At 45.3% G+C, this 14,921-nt stretch overlaps 1 protein-coding gene across 1 annotated transcript in view; it reads left to right on the top strand.

The window, feature by feature from the left end:
* The window catches only part of LOC143767994 (uncharacterized), a 688,384-nt gene that overhangs the window by 619,457 nt on the left and 54,006 nt on the right, over positions 1-14,921 (top strand). Inside the window, exons 8-14 of the mRNA XM_077256596.1 lie at positions 2,926-3,049; positions 3,133-3,230; positions 7,451-7,600; positions 12,064-12,243; positions 13,915-14,038; positions 14,122-14,219; positions 14,418-14,508. Coding sequence (XP_077112711.1) covers positions 2,926-3,049; positions 3,133-3,230; positions 7,451-7,600; positions 12,064-12,243; positions 13,915-14,038; positions 14,122-14,219; positions 14,418-14,508 — 865 coding nt within the window. The remainder of the gene's footprint in view (positions 1-2,925; positions 3,050-3,132; positions 3,231-7,450; positions 7,601-12,063; positions 12,244-13,914; positions 14,039-14,121; positions 14,220-14,417; positions 14,509-14,921) is intronic.

The following is a 14,921-nucleotide window of genomic DNA, read 5'->3' as shown; positions in this document are numbered from 1 at the left end:
CTCTGCTACTAGCAAAGATATATCCATTGTAAATCACACCGTCACATCTGTTTTTGCAAAGTTTCCTGTTTCTGCATTCTGAATAGTGCTAGCTACAGTGTAGCAATTTTTGAAGAAGTGAAACTAAGTGGTATCTATCATTTTTGCTGTGAGCTACTTGTTTTCAAATACGTGATTTTAGTGACTTTGGATACAGCAGCATAAGAAAGGGGAAGTGTGTGTGTATGACTGCGTTTGAGCACAGACAAAGTATAAGGAAAGCCGTTTTAACTTTTTATTCTTTGAAGTTTTTCCTTCTGTCTCTTTACTTTTTAAAATTTTTCCTTCTGTATCAAAATTTTAAGTTTTTTGGTTGTGTACAAAGTTTTTTATGGTTTTCTTTTCTTTTGGCTTCAACTTCTTGTACCAACTTTTTGAAGGCTTTCTTTTTTTTGTGTGTTTTTTATTTTTGTTTTCTGTCATTGTCCTGTTGAAAAATAAATGATGGTCTAACCAAGAGAGCCCACTAGGGATTTTATCCCTCCAGTCCAGTCCGACACTGTTCTTAGATGCCATGTTTGCTTTTGACAGCAGCAAGCGGTTAAACTGCCGGGGTTTTTGCTATACCTGCACCTGTGCCGTCCCTGCAGTGTACATCTATGTTTTCTGGTGCTGATTTCAGTGTCGGTAAATGAGACGAGAATTAGCATTATGGAAGATGAGACTATGAGGAACGTATTCAGCTGCCGACTCCGAGGAAGAAACTGCTTGTTGTCTGTGGCCTAAAATATATAGGTTTTATTAGTAGATGTAAAGAAGAAAACTAAATACTGTAAAATAATAAATTTCCTCCTATGTTTCCCTTATTATCTCCAGTAATTGTATTATTACAGAGGATTTTTATGATGATACATCGGCTCATCTTCTTCTCATTCAGGTCTCTACAATATCGGATCCTCTCAGTGAAGATCTACATAAGAAAATTTTCATGATTTACCCATCACAGATGGATATGGACAGAGACAAGATGGTGGAGAGGATATTACACCTCACCCTAGAGATCCTCTTCCGGCTTACTGGAGAGGTGAGAGATTCTGATGACGTCACATTACATCATTCTTATCTATGGGAATAACAGATGGACAGAACTGGAGAGGTGAGGACTCGGGAAATGTTTGTAGTGAGATTTATTAATGTGTCTCTCCATAACCAGGATTACACAGTAGTGAAGAAGACCTCTAAGGAGCACTGTCAGGACCTTGTGTCTGAGGAATGGGGAAGACCCCTGAGCCCAATCACGGAGCCTCCATCTCACCCTCTGATACTTGAGGACATCAATGACCAGAAGATCCTCGAACTCACCTACAAGATGATTGAGCTGCTGACTAGAGAGGTGACACTGCTGGGACATTATAGAGTAACTAGCTATTGAACCCGTTCTAGGCCCGGGTGTCGAGCATTTATATTGGTATATGGTCTCCATCCTGGTATGTGCTGCTTCCATCCTGTGCCCTAATCTTGTCATGTGCTGCTACCATCTTACGCCCCCTTCCTATCATGTGCAGCCACCATCCTGCACCCCCTTCCTGTCATGTGCGGCCCCCATCTTGCGCCCTGATCCTGTTTTGTGTGCCTCCTTCTTGTCATGTGCTACTCTTTTCCTGTGCCCTCATCCTGTCATGTGCTCCCATCCTGTGCACCAATTCTGGTATGTGCTGACCCCATCCTGGTATGTGCTACTCCAATTCTGCGACCCCATTCTGTCATGTGCTGTTCCCATCCTGCACCCCCATTCTGTCATGTGCTGCACCCATTCTGCGACATTCTGTCTCTATAGCATAAGGCAGCCCCCATAGGTAGACGCTGTAGTATAAGGCAGCCCCCCACAGTCAGACTCTGTAGTATAAGGCAGCACCCCCTCACAGGCAGACTCTGCAGTATAAGGCAGCACCCCCCGACATGCAGACTCTGTAGTATAAGGCAGCACCCCCACACAGGCAGACCTTGTATTATAAGGCAGCACCCCCTCCACTGGCCGACCCTGTAGTATAAGGCAGCACCCCCCACAGGCAGCCTCTGTAGTATAAGGCAGCACCCCCCCCCCCAACAGGCAGACCCGGTAATATAAGGCAGCACCCCCAGCAGGCAGACCCTGTATAATAAGGCAGCACCCCCCACAGGCAGACTCTGTAGTATAAGGCAGCACCCCCCAACAGGTAGACCCGGTAATATAAGGCAGCACCCCCAGCAGGCAGACCCTGTATAATAAGGCAGCACCCCCCACAGGCAGACTCTGTAGTATAAGGCAGCACCCCCCAACAGGTAGACCCGGTAATATAAGGCAGCCCCCATAAAGAAAAACAATAAAATACTCACATCTCTTCTTCCTGGTTCTTGTGCTGCTCCCTGCTCCCGCTCACCTCCGGACCATGGTGCCGGGCAGTGATGTCATCACGCCCCCTTGTCAGTGTCAGCGTCGGTGACGTCAGACGCTGACAGGGGGATGATGGGAGAAGGAGCGTAGCGCTCCTTCCCTCATCAATGCGGTCAGCTGTATCAGCTAGATGCTGATACAGTTGACCCTGCAATGACAGGCGGGGGGCCCACCTGCTCAGGGGCCCATAGCGGCCGGGTGGCAGAGCAGGGAAATCGATTCTCCCTGCTCTGCCTCAGAATGTAACTGTATTGGCGCACTGTGCAAGCCAATACAGTTACAGTAGCGTAGCTCCGGGTGGGCCCCCTCTGAGCACCGGGCCCGGGGCGATGGCCTCCTTTGCCCCCACGGTAGCTACGCTACTGCCGGATGCGTCACTCTGTGGGGTCCAGACTCCACCGGCGTGTCGTACTTGTGCATTCTATAAAGGCTTCAGACAGAGTGACGCTCCTAGCATTATATTATAGATGCTGTGAAGGGATCGGGGATGATGGTATTATTGTATGTGTCAGGTTCCTATAAGGAGTCAGGATGTCGCCGTCTATTTCTCCATGGAGGAGTGGGAGTATTTAGAAGGACACAGAGATCAGTACAAGGACGTCATAATGAAGGTTCCCCAGCCCCTCACATCACCAGGTAATAGACAGGACTAAATACACGCTGCCTATAATTATCTGTATGTAAAGAATGAATTCAGTGCCTGTATGTGTTTCCTTCAGATCTATCCAGTATGAGGACAACACCAGAGAGATGTCCCCGTCCTCTTCTTCCACAGGACTGTAAACAAGAAGATCCCAATGTTCCTCAGGATCATCAGGTAGATGGAGAGAAGGTGTCATGAGATCTCCCCTATGATGTGTAGACGGCTGTGAAGGTCTTGTGCTCAGTCTTGTTTTATCCACCAGTATTATATGTTTTATACTTGTGTAATGAGAACGGTGGAGATGGCAGGATTAGAGCTGATCATAGATGTGACTTCTCCATCTGTCTGTAACTTTTACAATATTTGTTTCAGGGTGCTGGTTACGAAAATTGCGCAGGAGGCCTCGCCATTTTTTTCCTAATTAAATACATGTACAGTAATTTTCACACACACTGTGCTAATTGTATTTGTCACTGACATCTATATATCTACCTATTCTGTATGTATTTACTGTATGTAATCCATCTCTTCTATCCTGCAGTGATTTTACAGTACACGGCACATGAATTGCCAGCTTTTCTTCTACCTATCTATCTATATAATATACAGCTCTGGCAAAAATTAAGAGACCACTGCAGAGTTTTATAAAAATCAGTTTCTCTACATGTCTGATAGCCATTCCATTCCAGTGTCAGTTGAATTCCAACCAGAGTACACCTCATTCTACTTACTGTGCTTCTGATTAGGTGATCACCTGAACCAAATCTTATTTAATGAAGGCAAGTATAAAAAACCTGCTGTGGTGTTCACAATCCTCTTGCAATAGGACAAGCTGGATAGCAAAACAAGTGCCAGTAATATCCCAAAAGTAATAGGAAGTTGAAAAGAAAAGTATTAAGTGAGGAAAAGAAGGGCTCAATTATGGCTTTACTAGCAGAGGGACACAGTGAGCATCATGTTGCCTCCATCCTTAAAATTTTTAAGACAGCAGTCCATTACAACAAGGTCAAGCAGCAGACATTGGGGACAACAAAGCTACAGAACGGCAGAGGGCGGAAACGACTTTCCACTGACCGGGATGACCGTCACCTTATTCGAATGTCACTCAGCAACCGCAGGATGACATAAAGTGACCTACCAAAGGAATGGCAAATGGCAGCCAGGGTGAAGTGCACGGCAAGAACAGTTCGTAACAGGCTCCTAGACGAATCATGTAAAGCTAGTAAAAAGCCATTCATCAATGAGAAGCAAAGGAGAGCCAGGCTGAAGTGTGCCAAAGACCATAAGGATTGGACCATAGAGGACTGGAGTAAGGTAATCTTCTCTGATGAGTCTAATTTTCAGTTTTGCCCAACACCTGGTCATCTAATGGTTAGACGGCGACCTGGAGAGGTGTGCAAGCCACAGTGTTTTTGCACCCATTGTGAAATTTGGAGGAGGTGATGATCTGAGGAAGCTTCAGCAAGGCTGGAATTGGGTAGGTTGTTCTTTGCGATGGACATATGAATCAAGCCACTTACAATGTTATCCTGGAAAAACAGTTGATTCCTTCTGCTCAGGCAATGTTTCCCACCTCTGAGGACTGGTTTTCCAGCAGGACAATGTGCCATGCCACACAGCTAGGTCTATCAAGGTGTGGATGAAGGACCACCACATCAAATCCCTGTCATAGCCAGCCCAATCTCCAGATCTGAACCCCATTGAAAACCTCTGGAATGTAATCAAGAGGAAGATGGATAGTCACAAGCCATCAAACAAAGAAGAACTGCTTACATTTTTGTACCAGGAGTGGTATAAGGTCACCCAAAAAGCAGTGTGAAAGACTGGTGGAAAGCATGCCAAGACGCATGAAAGCTGTTATTAAAAATCATGGTTATTCCACCAAATATTGATTTCTGGACTCTTCCTGCGTTAAAACACTAGTATTGTTGTTTCTAAATGATTATGAACTTGGTTTTTTTTTTGCATTATTTGAGGTCTGCAAGCAATGCATTTTTTGTTATTTTTACCATTTCTCATTTTCAGAAAATGAATACAAAATTTATTGCTTGGAACTTCGGAGACTTGTTATCAGTAGTGTATAGAATAAAAGAACAATTTACATTTTACTCACAAATATACCTATAAAGAGAAAAATCAGAGAAACTGAACAATTTGCAGTGGTCTCTTAATTTTTGCTAGAGCTGTATATACATAGATAGATGTGTGTGTCACTGACATAGAATATATAGATATATACAGTATATATGTGTTTATATCTATTCTATTCTAAACAGTCATGCTGTGATATTACAGTATGCGGCACATGAATTGCCGGCTTTTCTTCTTATCTTTTATATATATATATATATATATATATATATATATATATATATATATATATATATATATATATATATATATATATATATATACACACATACATATACTGTGTGTGTGTGTGTTTTTGATGAATATTTCCTTTGAAAACGATGTGTAAATGACATAGAGAATTGCTGTATGTAAAAGCTCATGTTCATATCGCATTACAAACTAATCGGATGCTAGGTGTGAAAATCAGATTGTACTCGCATTACACTCGGATTACACTCCTGCGACTCTCGGCAGGGAAACTCGGACCGATTTTTCATACATTTAGTGTGACTCCGGCCTAGGATGTTGATCCACAGGAAGGCAGAACCCCTGGGGCATACACTACTAGCTCCATATTAGGGGAGAAATTTCTCCTGACCACACATACGGCAATCGGACCAGTTCCCTGGATCAACATCACATCATAGAATCTAGTGCACGTAACCTGTAATATAATATTTTTCAGGAGAGACATTCAGGCCCCCATATGAATTTTAGTAGTGAATCGATCATTACAACATCATGTGGCCGAGAGTTTCTTAGTCTCACTGCTCTTACAGTAAAGAATCTACATTTGTGATTATGATGAAACCTTCTTTCCTCTAGAACAGTGTTTCCCAAACTCCAGTCCTCACGCCCCCGACACCTCATGTTTTCAGGATTTCCTTAGTATTGCGCCGGTGATGGAACTATTATTAATGCACCAAAATTGGCCGCAGGTTCTGTCCCCTGTGAAATCCTAAGGAGAAAACATGATGTGTTGGGGACCACGATGACTGGAGTTTGGGAAACACTGCTCTAGATGTGGAGGATGCCCCCTTGTCCCCGTCGCAGGCCTACTCCATCACAGCGCTCCTACACTGAGGCAGAATCCATCCACATGACTGTCCACATGCAGGTCCCGTCCAGGGTTTTTTTGGCCGGGTGCCCGCGCAGTATGTTGACTGCGTCCATAGTGCCGCCGTCTGTTGAACACACGTCACACAAGCACCATGCGCACACGTCACACAAGCACCATGCAGACACGTCACACAAGCACCATGCAGACACGTCACACAGGCACCATGCGCACACGTCACACAAGCACCATGCGCACACGTCACAAAAGCACCATGCAGACACGTCACAAAAGCACCATGCGCACACGTCACACAAGCACCATGAACATATGTCACACAAGCACCATGCACACAGGTCACACAAGGACCATGCGCACACGTCACACAAGGACCATGCACACACGTCACACTAGTACCATGCACACAAACAGCACACATGAAACAAGTGCAGTTAACACAAAAAAATACAGTACAGAATAAACACAGCACAAACACGTTTTAAACATGAAGTCCCATTATTGCTTAATTACCTCATCCGATCCGGTCTCCATTCAACCACGATGCATCCTGCACTTAGAGTAGTGGGAACTAAATGGTAAGCTCCGCCTCCAACATCACTAATCTCCGCCCCCAGGGCAATGACTTTCAAGAAGTCTGCAAAGTCTCCCATATTAAATACGTCGTATACAGCATGAGAAGAGGAGCCGGAGAGTGAAGCAGCCATAGATCTACCCTCAGGATAACCTGCTGCCAGCGCCACACGCCTGAGAAGGACTCGGTGCTCACTGCAGGAGCTGTCAGGGAATGGAGATGTCTCACTCTCTCAGCAGGAGCCCACTAGGGATTTTACCGATATCCCCCCAGGCCAGTCCCACCCTGTTCTTACATGCTATGTTTGCTTTTGACAGCAGCAAGTGGTTAAACTGCCGGGGATTTTGTTATACCTGCACCTGTGCCGTCCCTGCGGTGTACATCTATGTTATGGAAGATGAGTCTATGAGGAACGTATTCAGCTGCCGACTCCGAGGAAGAAACTGCTTGTTGTCTGTGGCCTAAATATATAGGTTTTATTAGTAGATATAAAGAAGAAAACTAAATACTGTAAAATAATAAATCTCCTCATGTTTCCCTTATTATCTCCAGTAATTGTATTATTACACAGGATTTTATGATGTTACATTATCTCATCTTCTTCTCATTCAGGTCTCTACAATATCGGATCCTCTCAGTGAAGATCTTCTACAAAAGAAAATGTTCCTGATTTACCCATCAATCATTGATATGGACAGAGACAAGATGGCGGAGAGAATATTACACCTCACCCTAGAGATCCTCTTCCGGCTTACTGGAGAGGTGAGAGATTCTGATGACAATAGTAACAGAGGAAAAGAAAACCACTATAATATATGCACACCACCAAATATAAAGTGAATCAAACAAGCTTTATTGATGACATATAAAAACCATTAAAAACATGTAAACAAAGCTCCCTCCGTGTATATGCTCCCAAAAACTACTCAGTATAACACACAAATTCCATATGATAATGGAGGACATATATCCAATATAACACTTGGTCAATAGTGTGTACACAGCTTAATAGTCACTGGCAAGTCCGCCACATTATACCCAGAAACAGAATAACAAAGTAATGTCAGACTGCCACATGAGAGCCCCGGACTGTGATGCTCCCCCAAAGATATATACATATATAGAGCACAAGACCATCTGGCAAATAGTGGCCCCAGATGGATAGGAAGGAAAAGATTTCACCTTCCAAGCACGCTGGTCACCTGTGCTGAGAATGAAGAGAATGAGGAGGGATCATGCAGCGGTCATCAAAGGAATGCTAATCAAGGTAAAAGGCTGACAACCATCCTGAAAGTAGCCAGGACTGAGCACCCAGGGAGCATGGAGTAACGGAGGGAGAGCCCAACGTGTGTCGCTGTTAAACAGAGCTTCGTCAGGGGAAGTAGGCTCAAAAAAGATCAATAATGCTTGTATATACCTGATCTGATGAGATGAATCACGGTCCGGAGTGTAACTAATCCACGGTGGAAGCGCCAGAGACAGCGGCAGGAGGGAACTAGCACCAGATCATCAAATGCGCATGCACCGGCCAAGCAAACCGACGGAGCGCTAGAGGACCAAAATGGGGCACAAAGCAAAAGAAAGGGAAGTGGCAGAGCAATGCTGCAGCGCTTGCGCGGCTCCCGGGAGCAAGCAATGTGACAGTCAAACGTGCACGACTGACACATTGCTAAAGGGGAACCAAATTCAGGCATTGAATATCGAAAAGTATCACATACATATCTAATGGAAAGTGAGGCTATAAATAAATAAAAGTAGCATGAAGTCTATTAAGAGACGCCACCATGTGGATACTATGGAACGGCAAAAAGCCCCCCAATGACCTAGAAGGGAATGTCATGATTAGTAAGACATACACAAATATAAACATAACCCACTAGATACAAGAAAGTTTAGACCCGTGTACATATACTTAATTGAAATGCATATTGACAATACATTCATTTGTACACAGTCAAAGATACATGGATGAATAAAAAAGGAACCAAACGCTTTCTCTGTTCATATCCAAGGGTCGTCCTTGTATTGTAATCCTCAGAAATATAGATAGAAGAGCCTGACCCGCCAAGGTCCAGTTCTTCACCCAAAGCAAACAAGCCGATACACGGCCACATATTGTCCGAATCCACTGGATATAAATATTGTTTTCACTAGACAAGGTCCTGTTGTCAGTCCGTATGAAGAGATCCCGTTTATCCTAAAAAACCTGTGAACAAAAGATCTTCATTAATTCCATGGGGTGCCATAGAGTGAAGTAGGTAGATCCAACGGGACTCCACCTGCAACAGTCTGGTCCGTAAAGATCCTCCCCTGCCTGAACCTCTTAGATGTTCAAGTCCAACCACCCTCGTGTCCTTATAACCCCCAGCGTGATGGATCAGATAATTGGCTGCCACTGTGGTTAAAGTTTTACCTTTTCGCTTGTCAGCTGCTGCTGTATTAATCGTGGAGAAGTGCCCCTGTATCCTTCGGCGTAACCCTTGCGAGGTTTGACCTACATACACACGAGGGCAAGGACAAATGATGGCATAAATGACATTAGAGGTTTTGCAATTGATATAAGATTTTATTTTATGTGTCTTCTGATCCGTCGGATTAGTAAAGCTGTCACGGGTGGGGTGCATGTAAGGACATACCGTACAATTTCCACATGGAAAAGAACCTCTGAGTACGATACCACGGTTGAGTCTAGTGGTAGGCCTAGTGTAGTGGCTCCTCATAAGCATATCCCTGAAATTTGGGGCCCTCCTAGCTGTCACCAAGGGTCGTGGGCTAATGACTTGCGCTGTTTGTGTGTCAGTAGTCAATATTCTCCAATGGTTGTTTAGGATATTCCTTACCTGAGCCCATTGGGTATGGTACCCTGTGATGAAGCGTGCAAAAGCGTCCACTTTTTTCTTTTTAGGGACAAGTAGAGCATCCTGTGAGTGTGACTTGGCTCCCTGGTATGCCCGAGATATACACTTCTTAGGATAATTTCTCATTTTTAATCTTTCTATGAGGTCCTGTGCCTCCCTCCGGAAATCCTCATCATCCTTGGTGACAGCTAGGAGGGCCCCAAATTTCAGGGATATGCTTATGAGGAGCCACTACACTAGGCCTACCACTAGACTCCACCGTGGTATCGTACTCAGAGGTTCTTTTCCATGTGGAAATTGTACGGTATGTCCTTACATGCACCCCACCCGTGACAGCTTTACTAATCCGACGGATCAGAAGACACATAAAATAAAATCTTATATCAATTGCAAAACCTCTAATGTCATTTATGCCATCTGTCCTTGCCCTCGTGTGTATGTAGGTCAAACCTCGCAAGGGTTACGCCGAAGGATACAGGGGCACTTCTCCACGATTAATACAGCAGCAGCTGACAAGCGAAAAGGTAAAACTTTAACCACAGTGGCAGCCCATTATCTGATCCATCACGCTGGGGGTTATAAGGACACGAGGGTGGTTGGACTTGAACATCTAAGAGGTTCAGGCAGGGGAGGATCTTTACGGACTAGACTGTTGCAGGTGGAGTCCCGTTGGATCTACCTACTTCACTCTATGGCACCCCATGGAATTAATGAAGATCTTTTGTTCACAGGTTTTTTAGGATAAACGGGATCTCTTCATACGGACTGACAACAGGACCTTGTCTAGTGAAAACAATATTTATATCCAGTGGATTCGGACAATATGTGGCCATGTATCGGCTTGTTTGCTTTGGGTGAAGAACTGGACCTTGGCGGGTCAGGCTCTTCTATCTATAGTTCTGAGGATTACAACACAAGGACGACCCTTGGATATGAACAGAGAAAGTGTTTGGTTCCTTTTTTATTCATCCATGTATCTTTGACTGTGTACAAATGAATGTATTGTCAATATGCATTTCAATTAAGTATATGTACACGGGTCTAAACTTTCTTGTATCTAGTGGGTTATGTTTATATTTGTGTATGTCTTACTAATCATGACATTCCCTTCTAGGTCATTGGGGGGCTTTTTGCCGTTCCATAGTATCCACATGGTGGCGTCTCTTAATAGACTTCATGCTACTTTTATTTATTTATAGCCTCACTTTCCATTAGATATGTATGTGATACTTTTCGATATTCAATGCCTGAATTTGGTTCCCCTTTAGCAATGTGTCAGTCGTGCACGTTTGACTGTCACATTGCTTGCTCCCGGGAGCCGCGCACGCGCTGCAGCATTGCTCTGCCACTTCCCTTTCTTTTGCTTTGTGCCCCATTTTGGTCCTCTAGCGCTCCGTCGGTTTGCTTGGCCGGTGCATGCGCATTTGATGATCTGGTGCTAGTTCCCTCCTGCCGCTGTCTCTGGCGCTTCCACCGTGGATTAGTTACACACCGGACCGTGATTCATCTCATCAGATCAGGTATATACAAGCATTATTGATCTTTTTTGAGCCTACTTCCCCTGACGAAGCTCTGTTTAACAGTGACACGCGTTGGGCTCTCCCTCCGTTACTCCATGCTCCCTGGGTGCTCAGTCCTGGCTACTTTCAGGATGGTTGTCAGCCTTTTACCTTGATTAGCATTCCTTTGATGACCGCTGCATGATCCCTCCTCATTCTCTTCATTCTCAGCACAGGTGACCAGCGTGCTTGGAAGGTGAAATCTTTTCCTTCCTATCCATCTGGGGCCACTATTTGCCAGATGGTCTTGTGCTCTATATATGTATATATCTTTGGGGGAGCATCACAGTCCGGGGCTCTCATGTGGCAGTCTGACATTACTTTGTTATTATGTTTCTGGGTATAATGTGGCGGACTTGCCAGTGACTATTAAGCTGTGTACACACTATTGACCAAGTGTTATATTGGATATATGTCCTCCATTATCATATGGAATTTGTGTGTTATACTGAGTAGTTTTTGGGAGCATATACACGGAGGGAGCTTTGTTTACATGTTTTTAATGGTTTTTATATGTCATCAATAAAGCTTGTTTGATTCACCTTATATTTGGTGGTGTGCATATATTATAGTGGTTTTCTTTTCCTCTGTTACTATTGCTTGTTCATAAGCCACGTTATGCACCCCCATTAGTTATTTATTCATGGATATTATAGTGCGCCAGCTATTTTTATATGCTTAGAGAGATTCTGATGACGTCACATTACATCATTCTTATCTATGGGAATAACAGATGGACAGAACTGGAGAGGTGAGGACTCTGGAAATGTCTGTAGTGAGATTTATTAATGTGTCTCTCCATAACCAGGATTACACAGTAGTGAAGAAGACCTCTAGTGAGCGCTGTCAGGACCCTGTGTCTGAGGGATGCGGAAGACCCCTGAGCCCAATCACAGGGCCTCCACCTTACCCCCTCATACATGAGAACATCAATGACAAGAAGATCCTCGAACTCACCTACAAGATGATTGAGCTGCTGACTAGAGAGGTGACACTGCTGGGAATGCTGGGACATTATAGAGTAACTAGCTATTGAACCCGTTCTACGCACGGATGTCGAGCATTTATATTGGTATATGGTCTTCATCCTGGTATGTGCTGCTTCCATCCTGCGCCCTAATCTTGTCATGTGCTCCTACCATCTTACGCCCCCTTCCTGTCATGTGCAGCCCCATCCTGCACCCCCTTCCTGTCATGTGCAGCCCCCATCCTGCGCCCTCATCCTGTTTTGTGCTCCTTCAATTTGTCAAGTGCTATTTTCTTTCTTCTGCCCTCATCCTGTCATGTGCTCCCATCCTGCGCCCCAATTCTGGTATGTGCTGACTCCATCCTGGTATGTGCAACTCCAATTCTGCAACCCCATTCTGTCATGTTCTGCACCCATTCTCCTCCCCATTCTGTCTCTATAGCATAACGCAGCCCCCATAGGCAGACTCTGCAGTATAAGGCAGCACCCCCCCACAGACAGACTGTAGTATAAGGCAGCGCCCCCACACAGGCAGACCCTGTATTATAAGGCAGCACCCCCCCCCACAGGCAGACTGTAGTAGAAGGCAGCACCCCCCCCACAGGCAGACTGTAGTAGAAGGCAGCACCCTCCAACAGGTAGACGGGTAGTAATATAAGGCAGCCCCATAAAGAAAAACAATAAATACTCACCTCTTGTCTTCCTGGTTCTTGCGCTGCTCCCTGCTCCCAATTCTTGTATGTGCTGACCCCCATCCTGGTATGTGCTTCTCCAATTCTGCGACCCCATTCTGTCATGTGCTGCTCCCATCCTGCGCCCCCATTCTGTCATGTGCTGCACCCATTCTGCGCCCCCATTCTGTCTCTATAGCATAAGGCAGCCCCCATAGGCAGACTCTGTAGTATAAGGCAGCCCCCCACAGGCAGACTCTGTAGTATAAGGCAGCACCCCCTCACAGGCAGACTCTGCAGTAGAAGGCAGCACCCCCCCCACAGGCAGACTCTGTAGTATAAGGCAGCACCCCCCACAAGCAGACTCTGTACTACAGTATAAGGCAGCACCCCCCAACAGGTAGACCCAGTAATATAAGGCAGCCCCCAAGAAGAAAAACAATAAATAAATACTCACCTCTCTTCTTACTGGTTCCTGCGCTGCTACCTCTCATCTCCGGACCGTGGGTGCCGGACAGTGACGTCATCACGCCCCCTTGTCATTGTCAGCTTCGGTGACGTCAGACGCTGACAGGGGATGATGGGAGAAGGAGCATAGCGCTCCATCCCTCATCAATGCGGTCAGCTGCATCAGCTAGATGCTGATACAGCTGACCCTGCGATGACAGGCCAGGGGCCTGCCTGCTCAGGGGCCCATAGCGACCGGGTGGCAGAGCAGGGAAATCGATTCTCCCTGCTTTGCCTCAGAATGTAACTGTATGGGCGCGCTGTGGACACCAATACAGTTACAGTAGCGTAGCTCCGGGTGGGCCCCCTCTGAGCACAGGGCCCGGGGCGATGGCCCCCTTTGTCCCCCCTGTAGCTACACTACTGCCGGATGCATCATTCTGTGGGGTCCAGACTGCGCAGGTGCGTCGTGCTTGCACAGTCTATAAAGTTCTTGGACATAGTGAAGCTCCTAGCATTATATTATAGATGCTGTGAAGGGATCGGGGGATGACTGTATTATTGTATGTGTCAGGTTCCTATAAGGTGTCAGGATGTCGCCGTCTATTTCTCCATGGAGGAGTGGGAGTATTTAGAAGGACACAAAGATCAGTACAAGGACGTCATGATGGAGGTTCCCCAGCCCCTCACATCTCCAGGTAATAGACAGGACTAAATACACATGGCCTATAATTATCTGTATGTAAAGAATGAATTCAGTCCGTGTATGTGTTTCCTCCAGATCTATCCAGTAAGAGGACAACACCAGAGAGATGTCCCCGTCCTCTTCTTCCACAAGGCTGTAACCAAGAAGATCCCAATGTTCCTCAGGATCATCAGGTAGATGGAGAGAAGGTGTCATGAGATCTCCCCTATGATGTGTAGACGGCTGTGAAGGTCTTGTGCTCAGTCTTGTTTTATCCCCCAGTATTATATGTTTTATACTTGTGTAATGAGAACGGTGGAGATGGCAGGATTAGCGCTGATCATAGATGTGACTTCTCCATCTGTCTGTGACTTTTACAATATTTGTTTCAGGGTGAAGATCTGATCCATATTAATACTACAGATACATATGTGAGGGGTGATAAGCGGTGTAAAGAGAAGATTCCTACATATGACAACCCAGGTGAGTAGTGACCACTAAATGCAGAGAAGTCACAGATTCTTCTCAGTCACCGGCTGTGGCTGCTTTATCGGTGGTGTAGTCCGGCCGTATTACCATGATCACCATTTTGCCTCTAGACCACAACATTCTCCTCCACCCAAAATTGTTCAAATAGCTTTGGGTATTGAAAGCCCTTTTCTATAGAACTTACAACCTGGAGGATCCACCTACCCCCTGAGATTAGAAGACTCTGACCGTTACCTGCCCAGATCTGTAAACTACAAAGCCAAATTACAGCGTATGTAGAATGTGCTGACAAGATAGAAAATCACTTGAAGAAAAATATTATGACGGTCCTGTAAGAGAAAGCGGAGGGTAATGATCCTGTTGGCTTCCTAGATCCCTGATATCTTATAGGGTGAATCTACCTTCTC

This window comes from Ranitomeya variabilis, chromosome 4 (genome assembly GCF_051348905.1).
Source record: "Ranitomeya variabilis isolate aRanVar5 chromosome 4, aRanVar5.hap1, whole genome shotgun sequence".
NCBI lineage: Eukaryota > Metazoa > Chordata > Amphibia > Anura > Dendrobatidae > Ranitomeya > Ranitomeya variabilis.
This window is presented reverse-complemented; position numbering and strand designations above follow the sequence as displayed.